This window comes from Lonchura striata, chromosome 8, assembly GCF_050655825.1.
Source record: "Lonchura striata isolate lonStrDom1 chromosome 8, ASM5065582v1, whole genome shotgun sequence".
NCBI lineage: Eukaryota > Metazoa > Chordata > Aves > Passeriformes > Estrildidae > Lonchura > Lonchura striata.
The window spans coordinates 7516036-7542378 of record NC_140710.1 but is presented as its reverse complement, the minus strand read 5'-3'; the positions used below and the strand labels follow the sequence as shown (position 1 = coordinate 7542378).

Here is a 26343-nt window from a genome sequence, read left to right as displayed (position 1 = left end):
GTAATTGGGATTTGTTTTCAGTTGTCACACTGATACACACAAATAGAAATTCATGCCCAATATTTAGAGAAGATTCAGTATTTTTCTCCCAGGATTTCTTTTCCTATTTCCCTTTTTTCCCTTTTTCTCTTAAGGTTTCTTTATGTGGCTGAAGCAAAAAAAGCACATCTTCTTTTTCTTAAAGTGAAAGAAAAGAGACAGAATTCAGTAGCTGTCTTCATTGCACTGCTGGTCTCACCACTCCAACTGCTGTCAAGTCTACCAACTAAATTGGTACTTTACGTTGTTCAGCCCCATTGCCTACCAACATCTGGCTCGTGCTCCAGTCCCATAAATTCCACCTAACTACTTGCAGATGAAGAAACATCTTTCCATCCAAGGAAAATTTTAGAAAGCTCAGTGGAATCTCCTGCCAGCCACATCGTCTTTTTCAGGCTGCGGCAACATCGCCTATTTAGTTTTATTTAGAAAGTTAACTAGAATGTTTATGGTAAGTAACGATGTTTTAATTGTGCACAGTGTAACAGTGATGAGCATTCACAATCAGACACCCAGTTTAGGTTGTGGGACACTCCAAGAACCTGGCTCCAAGGGTGTGGGCACACCTGAACACATGCTACAGCACAGGCACATGCTCTCCCAGGTCCAGTTCTGTACGTGAGGGTAACTCAGACCCACATGCAAATTGCATGCACTCGTTCCAGTCCAGGAGAAGAGCCAATATCCAACTGACATGCAAAAATTAAGTTTCCAGATACACAAAGGCAGACGTAAGAATGGCATGCTAAGTTTGGATGCATAAATTTCAACCAAGTTTCAGTCACCGAGCAAATCTTCAGCACAGTACCACATTCAAATCGCAAATAAATCAATTCATCAAATTTTTGAAGGTATTCCAAGGGTACCATCTTCAGTGAAAAGGATGAACTTTTTATTTTGTCTTTTTTCCCATTTATTCCAACATAATGCTTAAATAATTGTTATAAACCCAAACAAAGGAGCAATTGACCCAAGATATTTAAAACTGAAATTCAAGTTACAAAAAAACTGCATTTTGCAACAAGTGTTGATAAACGGGACACTAATATAAAGTCTTTTTAATTATGCTATTAACAATCCATTGTTTTTCAAATAGCATGGCTTTTTAAAGCCACTGCTAAAACTTCAGGAATATATCACATTCTAATAAGCTACTAATGGGAAAAGGGGTCAGAAAATGGAAGGTAACATAGTCACATAACAACAAACAAAACCCCTAACTGCAAAGGATAAATTAGTTTAAGCCCAACTATTCATTCCAGCACCTTTTCTTATCTTGTTTTTTTTAAACTGGAACATATTGGTATATTTTGCAGATGATGCTTTATTAACTTTTTCAGCATATATTGGAAGGTCAGAGAGTTTTTATAATACAGCTGCTTAAAATGGAACTCTGATTCAGCCATACCAGCACAAAGACCTCTAGTTTTTAAAGAAAACCCCAGACGTACATAGCATACAAATTCGACACATATTGTACAGCCACAGCAGAAAACCCTTTTAACATTCAATGTCCGGTTTAACAACCACTGCTATTCTTCAAATACATTTCCATTACTATTGATAACACCTGCAAAATTCATTCAAACTAGTCCCACTTAAGTCCGGCACTTACCACTACCTAGTCTTAGGAGCAGTACATCCTGGAGCCTCCTGTTCAAGTCTCTGAGCTCTTTCATTTCTGACACGAGTGCCCCATACTCCTTTAGCTTCTTTGCCTGTTGCACAAGCTGTCTCCGCGTTCTCTCAAGCTCCTGTTGAATGTGTCTCATTTCTTCCTGCTGCTGCTGGTAACTCCTCAGCAATTCCTCATAGAGAATCCGAGGAACTACAGCATCGTCCATACTGTTCATGCCTTCTGTAGCCTCCATAAAAGCCTCCTCAGGGCTGGAAGTATTACTGAGACTCATCCCGTTCTGTTTTTCAAGGCGAGCAACAACTGCTTCAATGCTTTTGTGTGTACCTTCACTTTGTTTCCTCCCATCTTGTCTCTGCACATTACAATAAAAAACAAATAAATTAGGAGAGTCTCAGAACTGTTAATATGCTTGTCTTCCAAAAGACTAAGACAAAGCCAGACTGCAAAAATATTTTGCTTAACAAGTTCTTATGGATATAATATGAAGCATAACTAACATGAAGTTGTAACTCAGCTAAATGCATGCACAAACTTCTGAGGCAGTTAAAGGCCTTCCTGCATTTGTGCAACACTGACAAAGGCAGTGTATATAGGTCACTTGATTCTGTATCATTAATTTCTTTTTGAAAAAGTTGATCTAGATGTCTTTTTCTTTAAAGTTTACCCTTAACATTCAGATTTCTGACAGCAATTGATTTTCTGATAAGCAAGAGAAAGAACGAACTGTGTGCTCCATTTGTCACCTGTGACGACATCAGAGGTGAAAGCAGCACAGGCACAAAGCTGTTCTGTGAACTGAGGGCTTGTCCTTCCCACACTTTGAGAGACAAAACCTTCACTGACTATCCCTACAGCACGTTCACCCAGCTGCCTGATGCAAGTGACTGAGTTAACACTATCAGCAAACACTGAAAGGGATTTGAGAACACCGAAGCTGGAGATAGAATATATCATCCAGCCTCATCTTCCTTATCAACTGATTCCTTCTATATTAGTACTGCATTGCAGAGGCTTCAGGACCTGGGAACTCTCAGTGGAATTTTACCTTCAGTCATCTGCACAAACCCTACAAATTAAATCACACTACTTTCCTGGGGTCTGGATAGTGGGATTAATATGTACAGGTAAAGTCACTAAGTTTTACTGGCCAAACAAGAAAAGGCACTTGAATTTCCAAGCAACTGCAAGGAAAGCAAATGCAGCTCATAAGAGTAGTGGTGAGAAGCTGACACTATCTAATTCCCATACCACAATATCCATGAGTAATGTGACAGAAAACAAAATTATTTGATGTTGCACCTGCTGCATTTGTACTCTAAAAAAAAATAATTAACAATTAAAAAAAAAAAAGCTGGCCCACTACAAGGAAATGAACTATTATCACTCCTGCAGCTGCAAAACACATGAAGCCATAGAGCAGTATATTATTCTGAAGGTTGGCAGACTTTTAAAGAAATAGTTTAATATAAAAAAATAAATATATTTCCATAGTGGGTTTCTGGCATTTGAACCTAAAAAGGCAACTGGGAGTAATAATGGAGGGTACAGTCCTGTCAATTCTTCTTAGTCACAGCTGCAGTTGGGCAGTCTCAGAGCACCCCTCCCAATTCCAAACAAGCAGTGAGCAGTATGTCACAAGTGCCACCAAGAACTGGTACAGTGGGGTACGGTGACTTTTAAGGCATTCTGAGCCAAAGTCTCAGGTGGCAGTTACACTGTGCAGACACTATGCACAGGAAAACTGATTGCACTTAAATCAGGTTTTGAAAACACATACCCCACCCCTCCACACACAATGTGACCCAATTTCACCAAACACACTGTTTTAAGGGGATCAAAAGCAAGAATGGAATTCTTAAGGTAGAACATTCATACATGCCCCAAGCACTGACAAAAAAGATAAAAAAAGGTGAGGAGGGAAAATAAACCAGAAAGGCTTCAGTACCTTACTGTGTCTAAGCTCCACATCTTCTTCCCCATAATCTGCAACTTCCCCAGCTTCTTCTACGTGATTGAGAGAGAGTTTGGGGATTTTAATTTTCTTCTGCATCACACTGTTCTCAAGGTCAGTTTTGTCCTCTAAAATGTATATTAAAAATAAGGTTTTGTTACATTAATCAATGTTCTTACTTCAAAATACTACATGACTTAAGCAAGACCAGTTACAAAAACCCAACCTCCCATCCTCCAATCACCTCATAATACCATGATCAAATTAGTCCATGGTGTAAATCCACTGATGCCCACTGGCAATTCTAGAGTTTCAAATGGGGATCAGTCTGGCCCAACACACAAATAAATACAAAAAAATGCCAAGCTAAATTCAAGCAATCAAAAGTGCTGATGAGTGGCTTGTGCTATCTCCAAAGTAAGAGTTAAAGAGGCTGTAAATAAAACTTCCTGTATTTCTCTAAATTATGTTTACCAATGGTATTTTCATATTCATAATCCATTGCTGCAGTTCAAACTATGCTTAGGGTTAAAGTGAAAATAAACTTGGTAATTCATCCCATACTCTAACCATCATCTGTCAGCAGCACAGATCTATTTGCACACATGGCAGATTCTGCTATTCTGCAAAGTGCAGGACTGGAAAAGGGAATGTTGCTGGAGAGCTTTGAAGTGCATTACACAAACGTTGCATAAGAACCAAATCTGTAACAAAATTACTCCACAACCCTATTTCACTAATTAATGGCATTCATCCTTTTCCTTTAGATACTATTGGCAATGGCAGGAAATATTTATATGAATCTTTGAATCTCATTAAAAATTTGACATAATTTTTTTACATATCTCAAAATTAGGTATTTAAAAATATTAATCTGAAAATACATTCAAAATATTTTAATATTCCTGAAAAGGTAGGGAGGGGACAGTGAACCAAGAGTACAGACTCCCAAAATGTGCCTGTGATAGGTCAAATTCTTGCAGAACAGACAAGGTCTGAAAAGATTCATTTCCTCCTGGCAGTGTCAAGGAGAATTGCATTCAAACTGTCAAGCATTGCCTTCATACACGGAAAGTTTATAAACAAGAAAATATTTTGAGTCTTCTTATCCACCTGCAAATTTTATTCTGCAACATGTCCCATGAATATTTTTGAAAGTGCCAAGGAGGATGGCCCCCATGAGTGCTTAGTTGCATTGACTTTTGCTTTCTCAAATTAGCATCTCTCCACAGGACCTCAAAATGGTTCATGTTGACAGTGTAGGAAAGGGAAACAAAGGTAAATCACTGTTTAATGAGGAGCAAGGCATTCATTAGAAATGAATTACACAGATGAATGCAATTCATTTTGTTACAGATAGAAATGGATCTCTTGTAGGCAAATGGTGATATTACAGCCCAAGGCTATGTAAAAAGACTAGGCAAAGAACATGCAGAATGAGACATTAGATAACCTGAAATGAAACGCAGATGGTAGCAATAAATACTAAGACAGATGCAAAAAGAAACAGATAAACAACAAAAACCAGCTAGGCTTATTTTAGATCATTCTCCATTCCCCAGAGCATCGTGGATGCTTATCCCAGTAAAACAAAAAGGCAATCCAACTGTTTCAGTTTTGAAAAATAAACCCCTATGTTTTCATTTATCTGGAAAATGTAGGTTCATCAGTAAAGTGAGATAAGCCAATTCTAATGCCAGAGAGATGAGAAGAAAATATGGGAGCCTTTCCCAAAAAAACAAATAATACAAACTTCCAGACTAAAGGGTGGACTGATGGGTATTGGTATTTTCTTGGAATTTAAGAATAAATGAATCCATATTGAAAAGGGCAAAAAAAGAAAACCACCAACATTTTCTGTGTTTATGTATTTTGGGGTATTGAATAGATTGAGGAATCCTTTACTAAAATATGTTCTCTCAGTTCCTTGGAGGAAGAACAGCACACGGATACTGCAGAGCCAGCTTCTCCAGACTGCTCTGCCAAACCATCTTCCATAGGACATGCAGACGACCTCCTTCTTCACTGAAAGAATTCAGGCCAGTTTCTGTCCTCTGAAAGAACCCTTGGCCTCACAACCAAATGGACACAATCCCTTACTTGACACAGTTAACAAATTTGTCTGCTGACAACTCATTGAGGTCACCAGAAGCCAGAACCACACACCAACTGGACAGGGACACAAGCCATCCTCCCCATGGCAGAGAAAAGTGACTCTTGAAACAATCAAGGACAGGGGTCACAGAGGAGTAAGTGCCTGTGCAGGCTGGAGAAGTCAGCAAATACTTTCCAGTGAATAAACCAACACTAAACCAGAAACAATTCGGAAGAACAGTAATATTTATCTTTGATTTTTGCTTTTTAAGTCAATTCATAATGGTTAATAACACATTCTATGCATTTAACAGTGAAAATGAAAGAAAATACTTAGTTTGGGGTCAAAGAGAACAAATGTAAATTATCAGAATTCTTCATTCTCTTCACTCTCCACTCAATATCAGTTTGCCTATGAAATTTATGTTTGCAAAACTTTACTGGTTGTTCATACATCTCCTTACAAATGTTTCATTTGTACATTGCTGGCATGTAACTATCAACACAGTTCTCTTTCTGTTCATTTGACTTTTTAGTTTTACTGCTTATAAGTACATGAACCAGTAAGATGAAAAGAGGAACTGTTTTCTTCACACACAAAATTTGAAGAAACAATGAGTTTAAATAAGTTAAAGCTCAGGAACTTTCAATGCACTCAGTAAGCAAATAAATGTTCTTCTGCCTTCCAACAACAATACATATAATATTTTTTTACATATGCTCTGGTCTTTGAAAGCTTATTTATACCTAACACAATCCATCCAGTGTGTTGAATATGAAAAGGCCTTTTGTTCTTTTTCTTTTTTTTTAAAGTGCATTTCTAACCTCTGTTGTCTTCTGCATTAGCTGCAGATACAGCCAGAAAAATCTCATTCTGAATTTGAGATTAATGTTGGAGTTCTGGCTCTTGTTCTGTAAATATTAATGGAATTTGGGAAGGGGTGGGAGGGAGAGAGTGGAGACTGGGGGAAGGGTAAGAGAGAGACATGAGCATGCATTTATAGCAGTTCTCCTTAGGATTCTCTGTCTGTTGTTGTGGCAGCAAACAAAAGACAGGTACAAAAGCAAAATCCAGCAAAAACCAAGACACCTGTGATTTTGAGCCAGAAGAAAACCAGGATAGGAACCAAATATATGTACAAGCTGCAATTCGGTGCCTGAGGCTACAGAAGAGAGAGAGGGGCAGCCTAAAAGCATTGTAGCTCAGAGCCTCATTTTGTAATAACCTAAATCATTTGTCTGGACTTTGTTCCCAGTCATTTAAACCTTGCTAGAAGTTAAAAATTACACCTGCCCCTAGGTGGCTATGATCAGCTTGTTATAAAGTTGTGTCTATTGTTTTCCCTAGATATGCATTGAGTGGTTCAGTGATATCAATTACTAAGAACTAGCACTTAACATACTTAATTAGGCACTCGTAACAAAATATGCAGGGTGGAATGCACAATACGAGAATGGATTCCCTCTGTTCTTTAGGAAGGGACAATCTGAAAGGCACATGTAAATTAGGAAAAATTGCTTTTGTTCACAGAGAACCTGGTATTCTGTGATTCAAGATAAAGAGTAAAGCATGCTGAAATAACCATACTCCAAGAAAAGGTCAGACTTGGAGAGATCTTGGCAGTCAACTCCTCTTGGTACTGAGGCACAGGGCTCAAGAGCCAGGGCACATGACAGTGTCCCTCCCCATCCAGGCTTCTCCCGAAGCTGAACCAGCAGTCAGGAAAAAGTCAACTGCTGAGGAATTCCAGAGTGCCTGGGAACACGTTTGGCCTCAGCAGTGCTTAAAGAAAGCAAAGCCAAAAAAGCAACACTGCACTAGAAAAATCTCTATCAACTAGCAAAGGATAAATTGTTCCTGGAATGCTTTCTTCAATGAGGCCCTCATTTCAGTGTCAGATTGGTGGATCCAGGTCTAAAGGTAACAGCTTAAAGTCTAGAGGGGAAGGGAACTGAGGCAGAGAAAGCAACTTTAACAGGGCAGGGAGTTGGTTAGATCCAAGGAGAAATATGTTAGTGCTCTAAAACAGAAAATCCTATTGTGGGATGTAAAATGAAACTCTGAAAATCTCAAAGCCCCCTTAAAGGGTTCCTTACTTTCTAATTTAGAAATAAGGACTGAAAAAACAAATCCCTTCAAAAAAGAGTTCAAATGCTGATTTTTTTCCATCTTTGGAATGAAAGCTGGAAAAATAAAGGAAGAAAGCTCTGCACTCCAAATGGATGAGGGACAGCAGGTCTGGTATCAGTCCAAAGAAGGGGCTTGGCAATGCCATAAATCTTACAGTAATAAAATGAAAGAACCTTGAACAGAATTCGTCCTTCCCCTAAGCCTTCAAAAAAATTCCACTCCTTTTGAAAAATGATATGCTGACAGATGAAAAAACTTACCATCAGCCTTCCCATTTCCAGCACATATGGACAACACCTGCATAAGATTCCCTACACACTGCTGCACTGAACTGGTTTAGTACTGACTCAGCCAGGTTCCTTCTACAGAGAAGGTAAGATCACCTGCCTGGGCAGCCTGTGCACTGGTTACAGATAAGGAAAAGCAAAAGATGCAGAAGAACCAAAGCAAACACACTAAGCACAAACAGGGCATGGATTCCTAAGTGCCACTTACACACAAATAAACAATATTCAGTACTGCTGTGACTGGGAAGGAAAACAGCATGATAATAATAATATTTTTTAAAAGACACCTAGCTTATTTAAAGCTTGAAAAAAAAAAGAACTATAAATTACTTTCTTAGCTAATTTAATGCAAACATTAAAGGAGGACTTGAAGAGGAAGACGAGATGAGATTTCAGGAAATCTAATGATCCTGCAGGCTCAGAAAGATATTCAGGATACAAAGCAAAAAGAAATGTGCCTCATATAAAACATCTCTGAGCTAGGAGTGCGCAGAGATTACAACCACTACCAAAGAAGAAACTGAGAATGACAGTAACAAACACAGGCCAACAGACAGCAGCAGAAATGCAGAAGTTATTTGAAGAGGACAGGTGCCATCAAAATGAATGCAGCTAAAAAAGGGAGGAGTGTGCAAAAGCGGGGTCAACCAGGTGCTGGCACAGTCAATTCAGGATTTGGATAGTAAAATTTACTATATCGTTTTGCTCCTTTTTTTTTGCAGACTAGAGGAGAGCATTGTTGGATGGACAGAGAAAGATTTCAGACATAAATACTGGGCATAGTGAAAGCACTTCAGGAGTATATTTAGTCGGACATAAAGGTAGAGCTGAGTGTAAGCAATAAAGCAGATGAGGAGTATGTAAGAGACAACAAGATTTTGGGTAGGGAATGACAAACAAGATTATTCCACCTCTTGATGCCAAATTCAAGACAAATGGACAAAACTTGTAGGAAAATATATTGGGACATCCTAGGTATAAGCTGAAAAAGATTTCTGCTAAGGGTGTCAGAAAGGGAAGCTGACAGAAAATGTGAGAAAAGTTAGCAATAAAAAGGCAGAGCTGAGAGATTCCATCATCTGGGCTTGTATCACTCCCAAAATTTTAAGAACTGAGTAATTCTGCAGCACATCACCAGAGAAAGAAAATGACAGCAACACACAAATGAGTGACTGGAAGGTTGTCTTCAGAGCACAAAGAAGAGTGAGCAAAGAAGTCAGGGAAGAACAACACATCAAGTAGCACTGTGACAGGCAGGGCTGATAAGCACAGGAAGGTGAAGACATGCACTTGAGGAACTGGCCCAAAAGGCTGCTAAATCTTGTGAAGTGAATTTCAATAAAGTCTGAAGAATAGGAAACAGGGTGAAAATAATTCTTAATCAAACTGGGGGAAGGCAAGATAGAAAGGTCTTAAACTACCGCTTGACAGGTTTAGAGATGATGGGTAAGAAGGATGATGTGCCAGGAGCCTGAACCAGGACTGCTTACAGATGATGGAGAGAAAGCCACACCTGCTTTGTACAAAGGCACTAAAGAAGGGAGGAAAAGATTAAGGAGCCAAAATCCTACAGAAGCAGAGCACAGATTATATAAACCTCTTAAGTCCTCTCTGAAGTCCTACATCAAGACTGGCTCTTGCTCATTAATATTTAATACAGTAACAAGAAAATGCACAGAGCATGGACCTGCTACTGCTCTCACAAAACCCAAAACAAACTAAAACTAAAACAACAACCTACCATGCCAGCTACTGAAGCAAATAATGTTGAGGTCTTAATGTAATTTTTCTTCCAGTGGAACAACTGAGATACCCAGTCTAATTCTGGTAGGAGTGACAGTTATTGATATGGCCACCTATCTGTAGTCAAATTTCTAATGCACATGAGGACACTCAAGTACTTTGCAACGTTCTCCTTTTGCATGTGCTCACTTAGCAGATTGTTCAGATCTACAGCCTTGAGTATCAGCCCAGATATCTCACTGCAAGAAAAACCTACATGTATTTTCTTTCTTAATTTGCATTATAAATATAAAATCTATTTTTCAATTCAGAAGTGAATACAAAGTTTCATCAAAAATAATTAACCAAAGGCAACGTGGCTCAAACTAATACAACTAAAAATAGTCATTATTCTTTGTCATCAGAACTCTCCCTTTCATTTAACTTTCAGTGATACTAGAACTTGGCTGCAGCACACACACGGAGCTACACAATCAAGTTATGAAAAGACTACGTTCAGAAACAGGAAATCATGCTCTCTACAACACTAAGGAAGGTTTTAATCCTGGATCCAATATTTACTTAAATACTGACTTGAATAATTCAAACTTTTCATCTTACTGTTCCCATCTAGCCCACTGAAGTGTTGTACAGATTTGTTAATATTTGTACAATACTCTGCACATGTCAAACACAAAGGATTACAGCTATTATGGAACAACTCTCTTAATCCTTTCTGAAACTACACTAATACAGCATTACCACTACATTTAAAAGAAACCCTGAAAACAAGCAGGATGTGAAAATTCCATCCTTTAAACCTTTCCTCTGCATCCACACATGAAACTCAACTATGGGTATTACTTTTCAAAAATTAGAACATGATAAATATTTTACAAAAATATTTATAACAAAAGCTATGTATTTCTTTAGAAGTTCAAAAGCTCATTTAAAGAGATCATCAATCCCAATGACAGCTGTAATTTGGAAATCTGGCTTCCCTCACCAGTCCATCTGTATTAGACTGTACAACTACACTGGGACCAAACCCTGGGATGATTTGATGATCACACAAAGCCATGGAGATGCTGCCCACGAGCTGTCCAGCAGGTAAAGCAGCAGCCTACAGAGAACACTCCAGGAAGCCTCCACAACATCCCTGCCCAAGGAATAAGCTCACTATGGAAATAGAGGGTAGATTCATGCATTTGTTCAGTTTCCATACAAAAATGACTATGTGGTTAAGCCTCTACTATTTTTAAAGAAATTCTTTAAAAAACACAAATAAATGACTGACTGGCACTTAGGCAATACACTGGAAAAAATGTTTTACTGTTAAATTATGAAAACAAAAACATTAGGTTACATTTTCTCCCTTTTCACTCCCCTGCAAATTTTAGCATATTTTAATTAGTTTTCGTTACCATAGCTACCATAGCCATACTATCTTTGAAGTCAATTTTATTAAAATCCCGAATTTCATGTTTTTACTGTATGCTAGCTGAGCTTATACAACATTTACAAGCATAACTGATGTTAAGTGGTGCAACATAAGTACTAAGACCATGAAAAACAACAATAGTGTAGGTCACCTGTATGTCTTTATGTTTCAAAAATAAATTAGATTATTTCTGACTGTTAAGGTAAAGCAAAAAGGAAATGTGACTGAGGAACAAGCAGGTCAGTTGTGAAGGGTTATAGACAAACAAACAAAAAATGTATATTCAGAATAAGCAGGGTGATACAAGAAGCGAGGAAATCAAATATAAGTGCAAAATCTTCTTGCATAAATAAATCCCAGTTTTTAAATTAATTTTTACTGGCATTTAAGCCTACTGATGACATCACCACTCTCATTAGTGTTACTCCAAACCACTACTTAGCAGTTACAGTTTTAAAAGTTCCAAAATGTTTTTGCTGCTGCCATGTAGCTTTTTGTCAGTGTGCCATAATAAGGCTTCAACACTGAACAAACATAATGACCCCAAAAGCACCCCACAAAATTGTGCCTTTGTGGAAGTCCTTCATATCTCAGATATGGTCCTACACTAGAATTTAGAAGAAGGGAAAAAAAATCCTCCACTCTTCATCTTACATGAGTTAAAAATAAGCCAGAAATGGATCAAATACAAAATGAGTGTGAAATTTAGCTTTAAATATTTTTCATGAATACTGCCACACTTGTGTTCAGGACTATATTTAGGAGTGTGAAGTAGTTGGTTACTCTGTTACAGAAAATGATTTGCAGAACCTGTGTGTACAGCCAGCTTTTACCTGCTGAAAAGGTAAAAACAGCAGTAGCATGTCAGCCAAGGCTGACAATGTAGGCTATGCACGTCAAATATCACAGTAAAAATTAAAAAAAATGAAAAATAAAAATGCTGTTCTGAGCAAGGTTGCTTCAGCACTGCCTGAACTGCTGGGCTTAGTTTCTCTCAATGACTGGAGTGGGCCCTTGGCATAGCAAGACCTGCACAGGCACAGGAGGTGACACCACCATTATGGACAGCTGGACTTGCTGCTCAAGGGCAGTGACACAAAAGTTCATCCCAAGTACTCACAAACCAGCCCAGGAAAAATCAAACAAATTAAAAAAGAGCCTGTGAGGAACCACTACCAGTACTGGGAGGTTTCTCACAACCTCTTCCTAGCACTTCTTTACTCAGGACAACCCTTGGGATCACCCAAGAAGCACCTGCAGGTGCTTTGATGTTTTTCCTGGTGCTGTTTCTCCCCAGGTCTCTGTCACACACCATCCAAGCAATGCATCCCAGCAGGGGACAGGCCCAGAGACTCCTGGGAATAGTCAGCTGTCCCTACCACAGTGGTTCATTCACCCAGGAACATGGCATGGAGCACAGGGACTGGGCCAAAGCCAGGACATGCTTTAGATACTCCTCAAGCTGTTGGAATGATGCAAAGGGGGAAAACCACGGAGAAGCCCAAGACTACAGAGATACCAATAAAAGCTTGGATGTAAATATTACACATCAAGACAACTTCCTGACCTAAATTTTGTATATTCTTAATATAATCTAAAATCTCTTACTGCAAATTTTTCACATATTCCAGAATTTGACAAACGGTCTTTCCTCCATTAACTTTCCTTAGCAAAGAAGCTTGGATACACACTAAGAAATTGAAACACTCTCAAGCTTACTCAAAACTCAGTCCTAGAATCATTTAACTTAAAATCTTTCTATGAACAGAGATTTTATATCCTTTTGAAATACATAGTAACATCTCACCATGAGCTGCACAGGCTCAAAAAAAAAAAAAAAATCACAACCTGCTTGAATAAAACGTGGAGCATAACATTTTATAAAAGGGCAAGAAAGTATAGGCATGCACCAGGTATTAACACATTTGCTGGGGCAGCTAAGGAATTGCTGTGAGAATCTAATGGAGATACATTTGCTATGAAAGTGTGGGTGGGAAATGTTGAGGGCAGCAGCTAGAGAGCACAATTATTTACTGTAGTCAGGAAAGAACACCTCCTAGAAGAAGACAGTCATTATTAACTTGTTAACAAACACAGCCTGAAGTAGAGAACTTCTAGAAGTCCCTGAAATTCATTTCACCTAATATTCATTTCATAGAAAAGAAAAAGCTCCAATGGAGTCATCTAAAGAACATGCTGCTATAAGATGCACATGGTCATAAATAACATTCTGCTAGTGACTATTAGACAAGTGTGGAAAAGCTGCAAGTGGTGTATGTCTGTCAAGGAGAGGGACCAGAAAAAACAGCTTTGGAGCATTTTGAGGAGAGGACAGAAAAGAAGAAAAAGGAAGGGTGTGGATGATCAGGAAGACGGACTCAAGCTCTTTCTGAAAAGCTGTCTGTTATTTTTGTATTCTCAACAAGACAGACCAGCTAACGTCACCTCAAGACAGCTCTGTAGTCAAACTCCATTCTGCTGAGCTCCATTTTCCATTCAAGAGGCAAGGAAATTTATTCCTTTATTAGTACATAGCCTCAGCTGCTGGGAGCCAAATGGTGAACTTGTTAAGGCAAGGGACATTGACTTCAATACCCCTTCTGTGGCTGGAAGGCCTAGAACTATCTGAGTCAGGTCAACCTTTGTGGTTTGAGTCTTTGGCTGCTTTTTGATAAAGTGGAAAGTTCCCAGGCCAACACATCCCAGCAGTTCCCAACCATGCAGACAGGAACACAAGGGAAGCACAGATGCTCAGAGTTCATCTACGGCTCTTCTCCATCACACTACTCACCACAGAATAAAAGACAACAGCATTTATCTCCACAACATATCAAGTCTCTCACCATTACCTGATGATCTGAGCATGTCCCTACACAGTTCCCTCTTTTATTTTTCATTTTTAAACTTATGATGCCTTTGCAGCAGCGCTCTCTGCTCTGCAGAAACAATATCCCTCACAACTGCATTGGCTCCCTACCATCCAATCTCAGCACAAAGGATCAAAGAATTGCTTCTAGACTCTCTCAAAAGAGGACAATTCTTTTATAAATTCTTCATGCAACCAGTGTTTCAAAAAAGTTTTGCATTAAAGGCATAAACCTGTACTTAGGCCTGTGTGAATTCCTACATTACAAGGGTAGAGTTTGAAAGGTATCTAAATTTCTTTAGACATAATAGGAAAGGAAAATTCTTTTCAAAAGAAAACAAACATTAATATGTATTTGTATCTGTGTTCTTTCTTTCCTTCTTTTCTTCTAGTTGCTAGAAAGGAAAAACAAATGGATCTGTTTATCGAACTATGACTAATTTCCACTGCATGGACAGTGTTTGATCAGGAAAACATATATACAAAGATAGAACTTTGCTTATTTGAGCAGCTTTACATGAAAGAAAATTGGTCACCATTCAAACTGTAAAAGAACACATTGCAGACAAAAAAAAAAAAACCAAACATTTTCCCCTCTTATTCTTTTCTGTTGTCTGTTTAATTTAATATCTGTAGCATAACTTTGATCCTGAAGCTTCTTCCTAATGGGGAATTCTTGGGCCAAAGAAGTAAAACCTTAAAGTCATTGATGTATTGTTTGAGCAGTTATGGGTTCCTTCCAAAAAATTCAAAATATAAAAGCAATTTTATACACATTATTTAGCTTATTACTAAGATAGACTGGAAACCTTTGGAATTAGAAGTTCTGTACTGCTATGTGGAATATTACTGCAGACTTGCAAAATTATTTTTAACTAAATAAGCAGTTTGTATAACATTACACTTGCAATGTTTTCCATAAAAATTTGTCCTAATCTGCGCTGGTCACTATAAAGCAAGAACTGTGCTATGATGTCTTCATGGAAGACCATGTTTTCTCTCCAAGGTTTTTAACCACAATAAAAACAAACACCAATATTAACATTTTGGGAAAATGGCAACTTTAGAAGTGACCCTTGGTATAGGACTTCTCTTGAATTCACCTAAGGTATTTTTACATGGTACAGGGTGGAAATAAGTAGAGTAAAGTAAAGTAAAGGCTGATTTGGTGTTCAGGTGAAAGTTTTCCAAGAATGCAAAACACAGATCTACTCAGAATATATTGATATGTGAGAGCTGCCATAAAGATACCTGTGTGTTTCCTTGTGTACCTGGCTCAACAGGAGAATTTCCTATAGAAATAAGGATCTGTGGAAAGCAATGAGAGCAAATCACTAATACAGGTAAGAAGTCCTATTCTCTGGAGGAAACAGCATATATTGGTTTGTCCTGGTTCAAGATACATGAAACAAAGAGAAACTGTACAGAAAAATTCAGGAGAGCACATCTTGGGCAGACACCAGGCTCTGCCTGGAACAAGGGTACTGGCAAAAAATAATCACTTGCTGCTGGAAAACTGAGGCAACCTGGTGGGCTCAACATGTGAGCAAAGGTCTAACATGTCTAAATATCATGTCCAAGTATTTCTCTGGATCACTTCAGTTGTGCTGAGACAGAGAGGAGGAACTGAAAGGGCACTGCTGCTGCAGGTCCCCAGTGGGACAGAGGAAGATGAAGTGCAATGGAATACTGCCTGTGGGAAGAGGCCATGCAAACCCTGGACACTGAGGTTTCTGTCTTCCATGGGTCTGCAAGATGGAAGCCTGCAGGGAATACTTCACATACACTCCTATGCCACAGACAGGGCAGCCAAAACATGGGCTGGCACAGGACAACAAAAACTCAGCAGGAGAATCCACTCCTCTGCTAGATGGCCTAACTAGTTCTCCTGAACTTCTGGAGTTGCAAATACTCATAAACTAGAAAAGCTTTGCAAGGAACTTATGTTTGGCTGTTCCTGGTTCTTTTGAGGTATTTGTTTATGGCCAATACTAGAATAGCATTGGCCATAAACAAATTTTGCCAGATTAATGGCAAAAGTCACTGGTTGAACCAGGGACAAACTGGGCCACCACCAGTCTAAACTGGCTCAGGAACTGTTAACTTTCAAAAATAAAATTAGAAAATTACCAATTTTAGGTGGCTTTAACACCAAGTCACTCTGTTTAGACATCAGAACTCAGCACTGCCTTCTAAGAGCTCAAGACTAAACAAAAGAGTTTTTTAAGCCCATTCCATATTTGGGAAAATAGACATAACCAGTACTTTGCCTAAACTGAAAAAGTCAGGATTAGAACCCAGTGTCCTCTGCTGCCCAGACTGGCATTTCAAATGGTCATTTAAGTCTTTCAAAAGCCTATTGGGCAAGTCCACACTAACCAGCAATTTGCTACAAGCACCAAAGTTCCTTTTCATGTCAACTATGACTATGGCAGCGAGGAAACTTGCACAAAGTCTTCAAGGAAATACTGCTAGAGTGACTATCTGGGGTCACTATCAATGTACTAACAGCACTATCTCACCAGGGCTGAACACCTTCAAATGGCCAAAACACGGGGCTAGTTCCTGGTATACGCTTTAATTGGTCCTCTTAGCTTGGAGACATTGTTATCTTTAAACACGAAACAAAACCAAAGGCAGCGAGCCCACGCTTAACCAGAGCAGTACCTGGAGGTCTGGCTCCACTATCGCCTTCCGATGGGTGAAGTCACTTAAACTAACAAAGCGGACATAAACCAGCACCCCTCAAAACTGCCAACAACCGCAAAGGTACACAAATGACTCCATGCACTATAAATAAGCCAAAAACCTAAACTTTTTTTTTTTTTTTTGGTTAAGTTTCCACCTCCCCCCTCCCCGCCTACCGCGGGGGAGCAGCGCGGGGGTCGCGGCTCTCGTGGGCACCGAGCCTCGGGACCCCTCCCCGGGCCCGGGGCCGCTCGGAGCTGCCCCTCCCCACCCTGCCCACCTCCCTCAGCGGGGAGGGGGCGGCCTCGCCCCCCGCCCGCGGCCCGGCCCGCCCTCACCTGCCAGCGCCAGGATCTGGGCCTTGTGCAGCAGCAGCCGGTCGCCCCACTCGCCGGGGCTCTCGTCCTCCTCGTCCGCCGCCTCCTCGGGGTTGCGGTACACGGTGTAGACCTTCTGGTTGTCGAAGTCCTGCTGGGAGGTGGGGCTGAAGTCCCGCACGCGGGACACGGGCAGCGCGTAGCACACGTTGTCCTCCAGGAAGCGCACGAAGGCGTACATGGTGCGGGGCGGCCGCGCGGCTCCGCGCCCGCCGCCGTATTGTTCTGCGCCCGCCTCTGCGCTCGGCTGAGCGGGCCTGGCCGCGCCGCCCGCCGGGCCCGCAGACGGCGCCGGCCAGGCGCGAGCAATCCAGCGCGGAGCGACGCGAGCGGGGCGGGCCCGGGCGGGGGCAGCGGGAGCGGCGCCGGCCCCGCTCGGTGCCCGCCGCGAACAGCGCCGCGAAGAGCGGCTCAGAGCCTCAAACAGCGCCTTAAAGCCTCAAACAGCGCCTTCAACAGTGCCCCGCGCGGCCCCTGCCTGCCCCCTGCCCTGCAGGGCGCACGGCCGCACTGCCCGGGCCCTGCGCACGGATCGCGCCCCTCACGTCCCGACCCTCGGGCCTGGGGAAGCGCTGTGTGCCCCCACGCTGAGAGCTCCGCACACGCGTGCCTTACAAATTGGCTTTGTTCGGAGAATCATGGGGTGGTTTGTGCTGGAACAGACCTTAAAGATCAGCTCCTTCCAGCCCTGCTGCCCCCGGCAGGGACAGCTTCCACTGTTGTGCCAAGCCCCATCCAGCCTGGCCTTAACACTTCCAGGGATTGGGCATCCCTGACTTGCCTGGACAGCCTGTACCAGGGCCTTGCCACCCTGACCATACTAAAGAATTTTTTCCTGATAGCCAATGTAAACCAGCACTCTCAATTTGAAGCTGTTCCCCCGTGTCCTGTCGCTACATGCTGTTGTAATAAGTCTCTCTTCATCTTTCCTCTTAATTCCCTTTCAGATGCTGCAAGGCCATACTAAGGTCACTGTGAAGCATTCTCCAGGCTGAACAATCCCAATTCTCCCAGTCTTTCCTCCTTGGAGGCGTGCTCCATGGCTCTGATCACCTTTGGAGGGGAAACAGAGGAGTGACACAGTGGGATTTGTTTTGAGGGCCAGGGCACCAGCCAGTGAAGGGAAAAGGGGCAGGAGGGACCTGTGCGAGGAGAGTGGATCCTTCTGGGCCAGACAGCACAACAAAGAACCCCACACTCATCTGCAACTTGGCAACAGCACTGGAGCATCAGCTTTTACAGGAAGTTCCTCATGGTGACACAGAGCCACCTGCACTCCAGCATTCCGTGCCCTGGGGGTTGCTGGAGGAGCACAAAGCTCCCCTGTCCTCTCCCAGAAGAGCACAGAGAGCTGAGAAATGCTGTGCAGGTGTGTCAGAACAAGGGTTAGAGACGGCACAAGTTTCATCATGAATTCCCAAACTTTTGGAGATTCTTAGATACAAAATATCTAAGGATGTTTTGAGGTTCATGTATGAAAAGTGTAACGTGGCAAAATTGCTTATGGTTCAGAGCAAACTCATACTGCTGTTTCTAGTCCTGAGGTCTGTTTTAACCAACCAGACTTAGGAACAGAACAGTCACATGGGGAGAACTATGTAATGAAAAATATATAAAAAAAAGAAAGAAATCACAGAATGTGATTACGAGTACGAGAGAGGGCCATCACTAGTTTTTTGTTTGCAAAACAAGACCAAATTAAACCAAAATATATTGTCTTTGTGGGTTTTCATATCCCTGGGCATTTGCAATACTATCTGTGCCCATTGCACTGAGTAAAACCACACTGAACTTGTTTTTCCTGGTTATCTTTTGTAGACTTCCTCCTACATGGGGTCAGACCACAAGCTGGAAATGCAGAGTTCAGCTTTGACTGAGCACTGGCACAGGTTCCCAGAGAGCTGCTGGAGTTTCCAGCATTGGAGGTAACTCAAAAGCATCTGGGCAGCCCTTAGAGCAGGGGCTGGATTAGGTGAGCTGCTGAGGCTTCTTCCAACCTCAGCCATTCTGTGACAGTGCCAGAAACTTTTGGTTGTGCCCAGCAGAAATCTGCCTGTCTTAAACAGCACATGAAAACATAAGGAATCTATACAGGTGTAGTTAAGCCAGCGTAAGTATTTCACCAGCAAGCTGTAAACTTCCCATACAGTAATGGCAGCTTTATTATTTTAGCAATTACAGAGTTTTGCAAATACTCCAGTTTAAGATTGGGGATTTAAATGGCAGTACTTTATGTTAACAATAAAGTTTTGCCAGACTCGTGTGTAATTACAGGGAAATATAACTCTGCTACAAAGTATGGATGGCAAATGTATTCTTGTAGCAAGTCTGCAAGGGAAATGAAATCCTAGCAAGGGTTGTGTTGCTGATCAAACAATACCAGCTGCTGTATCACTGCTGTCTCCTCTGCCTCGTGTTACAGTGGGGTACAGGGAGCTGCAGAGACAGGACAGGACAGGCTGATTGCTGGAATTATTCCATGGACACTGTTAAAACTAAATGAAGGAAAATTTTGTTCTACTAAGTTCAGTAGCTGGTGAGGGATCGGGTAGAGTGCCTCCTGCCAGGATTGTATTCCCTCCACAGCTGAATTCTATTAGAGGTGTGTGAGGCTGCTGTGGAGGCAAAGGAACTCAGAGCAATGGGAAAACTGGAAATAAAAGGAAACAAAGAGAAGGTCAGGACTCAAAAATTAGTTTGAGTTGAAGGGGAGAGATCTCTTTGGGTACCAATTGTCCCAATGAAAGGAACCCAAAAGGCTTCATGTGAAGGCAGCTAGCACCATAGTGGGTTTGTTGGTTGGTTGGTTGGGGCTTTTGGGGAAAAGGAACACTCTAAACTGGTGTTTGCAATATTTTACATTTGAATGTTCAATTCAAATCTTTACAGTAAAGACTGTAAAGATCTTTACATCAGCAACAAAAGAATAAAAGGTCTTAAATCCTTTAGGCAGGCTGCTTCACAGTTCTTCACTGAAGGACATTTTTGGGAACAGATAAGGGTCGGATGATAAATGCATGTTTACTCTTGGTCCCTTGCACACACGTTGAGCCAGAAGGCATTATAATGCTAAAGAATTAATAATGATCACATACATTTTTTCTTCTGCCTACAAGGAACAGTGTTAATTTCTGGCTTTAAAATCTATAAATAATCTGCACTGTGAAGCTGTGAAGCTGAGGAAAAATCCATTAAAGCAGTGAATGAAACACAAGTTGCTTGTCACTCCTGTCTTTTGGACCTTTCCTATTTTTACTAATGGTTAGCCAGCTGCTTTAACACAGACTTGAGCTTGAAGTTTAAAGGTGCAGAGCTATTTTAAAGGTGTAGATTTTAAAACTCATTGTAAAGGGAATTACTGGAACCTTTCTGGATTTAAATCCTTGAGCCAGTCCAGCCTTTTAGAAACAGCACAGCCCTGCTGAGAAGTGAATTGTTGTACTTTCAAAATGCAAATGAAGACTCAGCTTAGAAAGTAATACTGTCACTCCAAGAGTGGAGGAACCACAAAGCACAGTCCCAGCCCTTGTGGGACTCCTGAGTGGCTCTTTCTTGGAACACTACTTATACTTTGCTGGTGTTATTTTTCTTGAAAAGTAAAAAAAAAAAAGCATTCAAGCAAAAGCAGATGTCTGCAGCTTTCATGTGCACTCTGTGTTTTCACTTAAAGATACAAAAGCTAATAGTTCCAGTAAAAGTTATGCAGGTGCCAAATCTCTTTTCACAGCAAAACATTTAAATTAGGCTCATCATTCACATTATTCCATATTTAGTACCAAATTTTCAAAGGACACCATATTGGCTTTAAATCTGCTAAAGAAGAAATTCCCTTTAAATATTCCAGTGGAGGTGCTTCAGTACTACCTGACTCTTCAGCAGTAACCATACATTGGACTATTACTAGGAATCCCTACACATTGAATATGTGGTTTAGAAAACTACTGTTTTCTTGTGGATTTATTTGTCCTACAAGTAGTGCATTTCTTACACAATTGTTTTCAAGTTCAAATACACCTTGAAGGAAAGATATATTCACATTTTTTTGGGCAACTGTATTGGAACAATGGCATTAAAAGTCATACATGTTAACGAAGAACTCAGCTAACAGGCACAAGAACTGAAGACTGTTCAAGGATTTATATATGTTCAGGCACACAATATACTCACAATCTAGCTAATTTTTATTAAGAATATGAACGGTAGAGTGGTCAGAAGATACCTCCATTCCATGGCTTGCATTTTTTATCATACAATGGAGTGCAAGACAAAGTAATTTCCATATATAAATGAATTTTCTTCTGAACAAAGTCTCACATACAGTTTCTAGGTGTTTTGAGAGAGAGTGGTTGGAAGGAAGGAAGCTACAATCCAGATGGAGCAGGGTAAGCATTCCAGAGGGTTGTTCCCCTTTATATTTTAAAATAAATTTTAACTCGTGAAACACTGTTGCCATATTGTGCTTTCAGCATCACAGTGATTATATATAAAAATATAAACAAATAAAAAAAAAGTTCCTGTTCCTCTGTGATCCTAGAAGATGGGCAAGAAAACATTTGTGTCCATATATAATTCTGAAGCACTCCATTACCAAAAGTAAGGGAACCTAGATTACACAGATAAATTCTGAAGATTTAATCTTTTGAGATCTATGGCCTTAAACCATCCTCAGTCCCAATTCCTCAGAGTGATCTAACTTTTCTCAGGGCTATGGATAGTAGTCAATCATCTTTTACAGTAAATTCTCACACCATCACAGAATATTCTTTCAAAGAAATTAAACCCAAGGCACATTTCATGGATCCATTCACATAGGAGACACTTATTTCCCAGCTGGTGTATTCTGTAGCATGAAAAGGTAACAATTAAGCCAAAGTGTCCACAGGAGAAGGCACTTTTCTCACTGTTAATGACTGGCTGGAGAAACCAAGGACTAAAGAAAAAGCCAGACAGTCTTTAACTGCTGAAAATTCCTGACCTAAAGGTCATTATTACTATTATAAAATTGGAAAATGAAAAAGTAATTATTTTCTTTGGGCTTTTATGTGTATTAAAAAAATAAAATTCCGGTGTCTGTTGCTGTGGATACTGGTCTGTACGGTACTTATCTTTCCCATTCTGGCAGGCTATGTAATGGATAGATCTGGGACTGGCAACCCTTCAGGAATGTGTGCCAGACTGTATTTTCCTCTTCCAAATTACAGGTTAAATGTGCCCACAGAAAGTCAACAGGAACCAGGAGACGCTGCCAGTGGCACCATCTCTCCTCGGTGAGAGCAGCAATTCCCCACCCTCACCCAGCCCTGCCTCAGAGCTGCAAATGACTCTCCAACATCATGGCTTTCAGCTCCTACCCTCATGTACACCATTCCAAATCTTGCTAAATGCCACCTTTTGCACTCAGGTAAAGTGCTGTTTTCCATGTGATAAACTCCTTTCCTCTGAGGAAGGCAGGGAGGGCTCTGTGTGAGCTGACTCGTGCATGGACTCACCTGTAGAATGCATCCTTCAGGTGCCATTGCCACCATCTGCAAAAACTGTTCTGGGGATGATATTGCTCTTGCAGCCCAAATGATCTTTATTGCTACTGCCATCCACTGATGGCTTCAGCCTATATATTTTCACTCTAACTGGGAATTTTATTTGAGATTTGCCCTTTCCTATTATCAACCAGACTTTTCCCTGACTTTTGACAGGCGTTTTACAAATATGACTCTAAAAGTAGCTTTACATACATAGATTTTGCACCACTGCAAGAATTTGATTCCTTCTGTACTTCTAATGAAAAAGTTACTTTCTTTTGGCAAAGAATAAAGTCTTTTTTAACCTTTGGGCTTCAGTGTAAAATATCATTACTAGACACTGCCTGTGATTATGTTATGGTTTAGACAGATCCTCTAAGTAAGATGATATTAATGAACCTTTTACATAATATTTTTAATTTGGTTTTCTAATTTCACATCTCTACAGCACTGTTCTGTCTTGAATGAGCATTTATGTCTCATTCTGACAGGGAAAATGATCCTGCAGCCCTTTTCTGCAGAGACCTATTCTGCTTCAGAGGTTCATGCAAGTAGTGTAGGATAGACACAGAAGGAAAGGAGGTCAGCTACTAAAAGTGCAGGATCTCATTTTTCCCAAAAAGGTACCTCTACATACTCCCACTTCCCTTTAGAAATCTGATTTTTGCAAAAGCAAAAGTGTGGACAGGCTCCAGAGATGGTTCTTGCTGTTTTGGAAGGTTCTGGACAATCAGCAGCTGCAGGAATTGGATTGTGTGAAGGCAGAGTCAAAACTGCTTAAATAGATGTTTTCACAAAGCAGTGCTTTTTAATTTATACTCCTGTCATATTCCTTCTAATCCCTTTCAAGACTGGTTTATATTTCATTATAAAGTGAGTTTTTAGAAAATGTTCCCAGGACTTAGTGCTCACATCTCACTGCTGCAGAAGATAGAGTTTTCTAATGAAAGTCACAATCAGAGATGGGCCAGCTGCTCTTCTGAAGAACATCAACTAATGCGAGCACGTAAAATCCTGTTGTGGAAGGTGAAAGGGAGATAACAGAGCAAGAATAATCCTTGGAATATTTAAAAAAAACACCTTCCTCAGCTGTGCATTGTTAATAATCATGCTTAAATTAAAAGAGCAGAAAATGAAAGCTGAAACTTATGGAAAATGAAAGTACTCCCTGATCTAAAATCCTTCACTATGCTCTCTGAACCTCTTCACTCTAAATAAAACCAGACATCTTTATCATTTACGAGTTACAAGTGAAGCAGCACCTGGTCTGTTCTAGTAGGTGAATTAAAAAATAAAAAACAACAACACACAACAAGCCAATGTGAATTGGAAGGAATTGCTGTGACCCAGCTCCCAAAAATTCATACAAAGGGGTAACTGTGATAGACCCCTCCAAGAACTGTTGTTGTTTTTCAAAGCAGAATAACTCCTTTTATCTCACATTGTGTAGATGATTGGCATTCATCTTTGTCCCACTTACAAGGAAGGTGTTCCCTCAAAATAGAAAATGGCATAGGAAACTGATAATCCAAGAGGTGTTTGAAACCTCAAGGGTCTTCTTGCTTTGCTGGTATTTTCCACAAAAGCCTGAGCAACTTCTATTGTTCAATAATATTTAACATTCAGGGGAATCTGGATATTTTTTAAAGTGTGATCAGAAAAAAGGGCCCTTCCTAGGCTGTCCCAGAATTCCTCATAACAAAGAAAGCTTTGTTTCATAAAGAAATACCTTGCACTGGAATACCCTAGGGAAACCAGGGTTTGGGGCTTTTTTAAACAAAGACGGAAATGTTCGGATTCGAGGTTCCCTTTAAGTACTCTTCTAACATGAATATTTTTAAGGATTCTCTATCAAGTTCATGCATGAAATGTCACCCAACCGTTAGTATATTTCTATGCAAATACAGCTGTGAAAGCTAATAACTGAAATCTGCATTTTTTCCACATTTCCAGTGTATTAGGCAACTTCGTATTCTTTCCTGTTTTGTAACTAACATTAGCCTCTTGTATCAATAGAACAAAGCTCAGGTTATACTGCTTCTGCTTGAATTCTCTGCAAACATCAAAGATGGACATTTGAATAAGCAATTTAATGTATACATTTTTATTCAGTTCAGTATACTGATTTTCTCCTGGTAGGAATAAGAATTCTGCAAGATGACTGCAGAGAAACACACCATTCAGAATATGAATTGGAATATTCTTGCAATGCTTTTCAGTGAGGATGGTGTGATATTAAAATTAGAATCCTGCATATAATCAGATTTTGATGCTTGTACACATAGTGTGGTATTTCTTTTCCTTTACAAGGTTTATGTGCAAAAGCACAGCAATCCAATATTTGGAACATGCACTGTCTGCAGATACTACACCATCCAAACTGATGAAAAAATAATGTCAAGGAAAATAAGAAAGTGTCTGGGGCACTCCTGCATACAAACTTGCTAAATTCATTGGAAGTAGTTTTACTGTTCTGAAGACAGAAAATATTGCAAACCCCGTCCTTCCAGAACAGTGAGAGCAAACAGGGCTCAAGTCCATCCCTTTATTAAATCTTGGACTAAAGATTGACTTTGGGAGCTGTAAATATTTCTCTTTCAAATATAATCTTTCGAATTCTCTGATACAATACACACAGAATTTCTTCTAAATGGCCTATATTTTCAAAATTCCCTCTCTTATTATTTACCAGTGCATGTAAGAGGTAAATAGAAAAGATAAGATATGTGGGGATTTAATTAGAAGCAAAAGGAGGCACTACTGAGAATATATCAAAGTATTTAGAGAGCATAAATATAAGGCATACCTTCAGTTTTTTTCCAAAAATGCAAGAGAAAAGAGCACAAAGCAAATGAAGTCTGAATCTTGTTTAAGGGCTAAAAGGAATCAGCCCAGTGCTTCTGCTTCAATAGTTAACTGATTGGGAAGTAAGCTAATAATGCTTTAGATAAATTTTCACTGATGAGAAGTGATGAACTGACACATTCCTTAAGAAGTAACGACAGTTCAGTAGACACCCTTATCTGTCCTGCCTCTGACATGGAGGCACTATCCAGAATCACAGAATCTGGAATCATTTAGGTTGGAAAAGGCCTTTAAGATCATCAATTCCAGCCATTAACTCATCACTGCCAAGTCCACCACTAAACCACGTCCCTGAGCTCCACATCTACACCCTTTTAAATATGTCTAGGGATGGCGACTCTACCACTTCTCTTGGCAGCCAGTTCCAGGGCTTGACAACCCTTTTAGGGCAGAAATTTTCCTAATATCTCATCTAAGCCTTCCCTGGTGCAGCTTGAGGCTGTTTTGTCTTGTCCTATTACTTGTTACTCGGGAGGAGTGACCAACCTGGCTACAAGCTCCTTTATGGTAGTTTTAGAGATTGTTAAAGTGACCACTGAGCCTCTTTTTCTCGAGGCTGAGCCCCCCCAGCTCCCCCAGATTTGTGCTCCAGACCCTGCCCCAGCTCTGCTGCCCTTCCCTGGACTCGCTCCAGCCCCTCAATGTCACTCTTGTCATGAGGGGCCCAGAACTGGACACAGCACTCGAGGTGTGGCCTCACAGTGCCCAGTACAGATGGACAGTC

General features: G+C 40.5%; 1 protein-coding gene across 15 annotated transcripts in view; it reads right to left on the bottom strand.

The window, feature by feature from the left end:
* Nucleotides 1-26343, bottom strand: part of BEND5 (BEN domain containing 5) — an 879444-nt gene that overhangs the window by 331699 nt on the left and 521402 nt on the right. For 8 of the 15 annotated variants that reach the window (XR_014956859.1, XM_085585660.1, XM_085585668.1 and 5 more), the window contains 2 exons: nucleotides 3624-3757; nucleotides 1655-2030 (listed from right to left, as the gene is read on the bottom strand). The exons of 3 other annotated variants lie outside the window; for them this stretch is intronic. Coding sequence is in view for 11 of the 12 variants with exons in the window: in XM_085585660.1 (XP_085441786.1) it covers nucleotides 1655-2030; nucleotides 3624-3757 (510 nt within the window). In the remaining variant the exon portion in view is untranslated. Of the gene's footprint in view, nucleotides 1-1654; nucleotides 2031-3623; nucleotides 3758-17196; nucleotides 17481-26343 lie in introns of those variants that run through there. 4 more of the 15 variants (XM_085585664.1, XM_085585669.1, XM_021529131.4 and 1 more) reach the window with 3 other exon arrangements.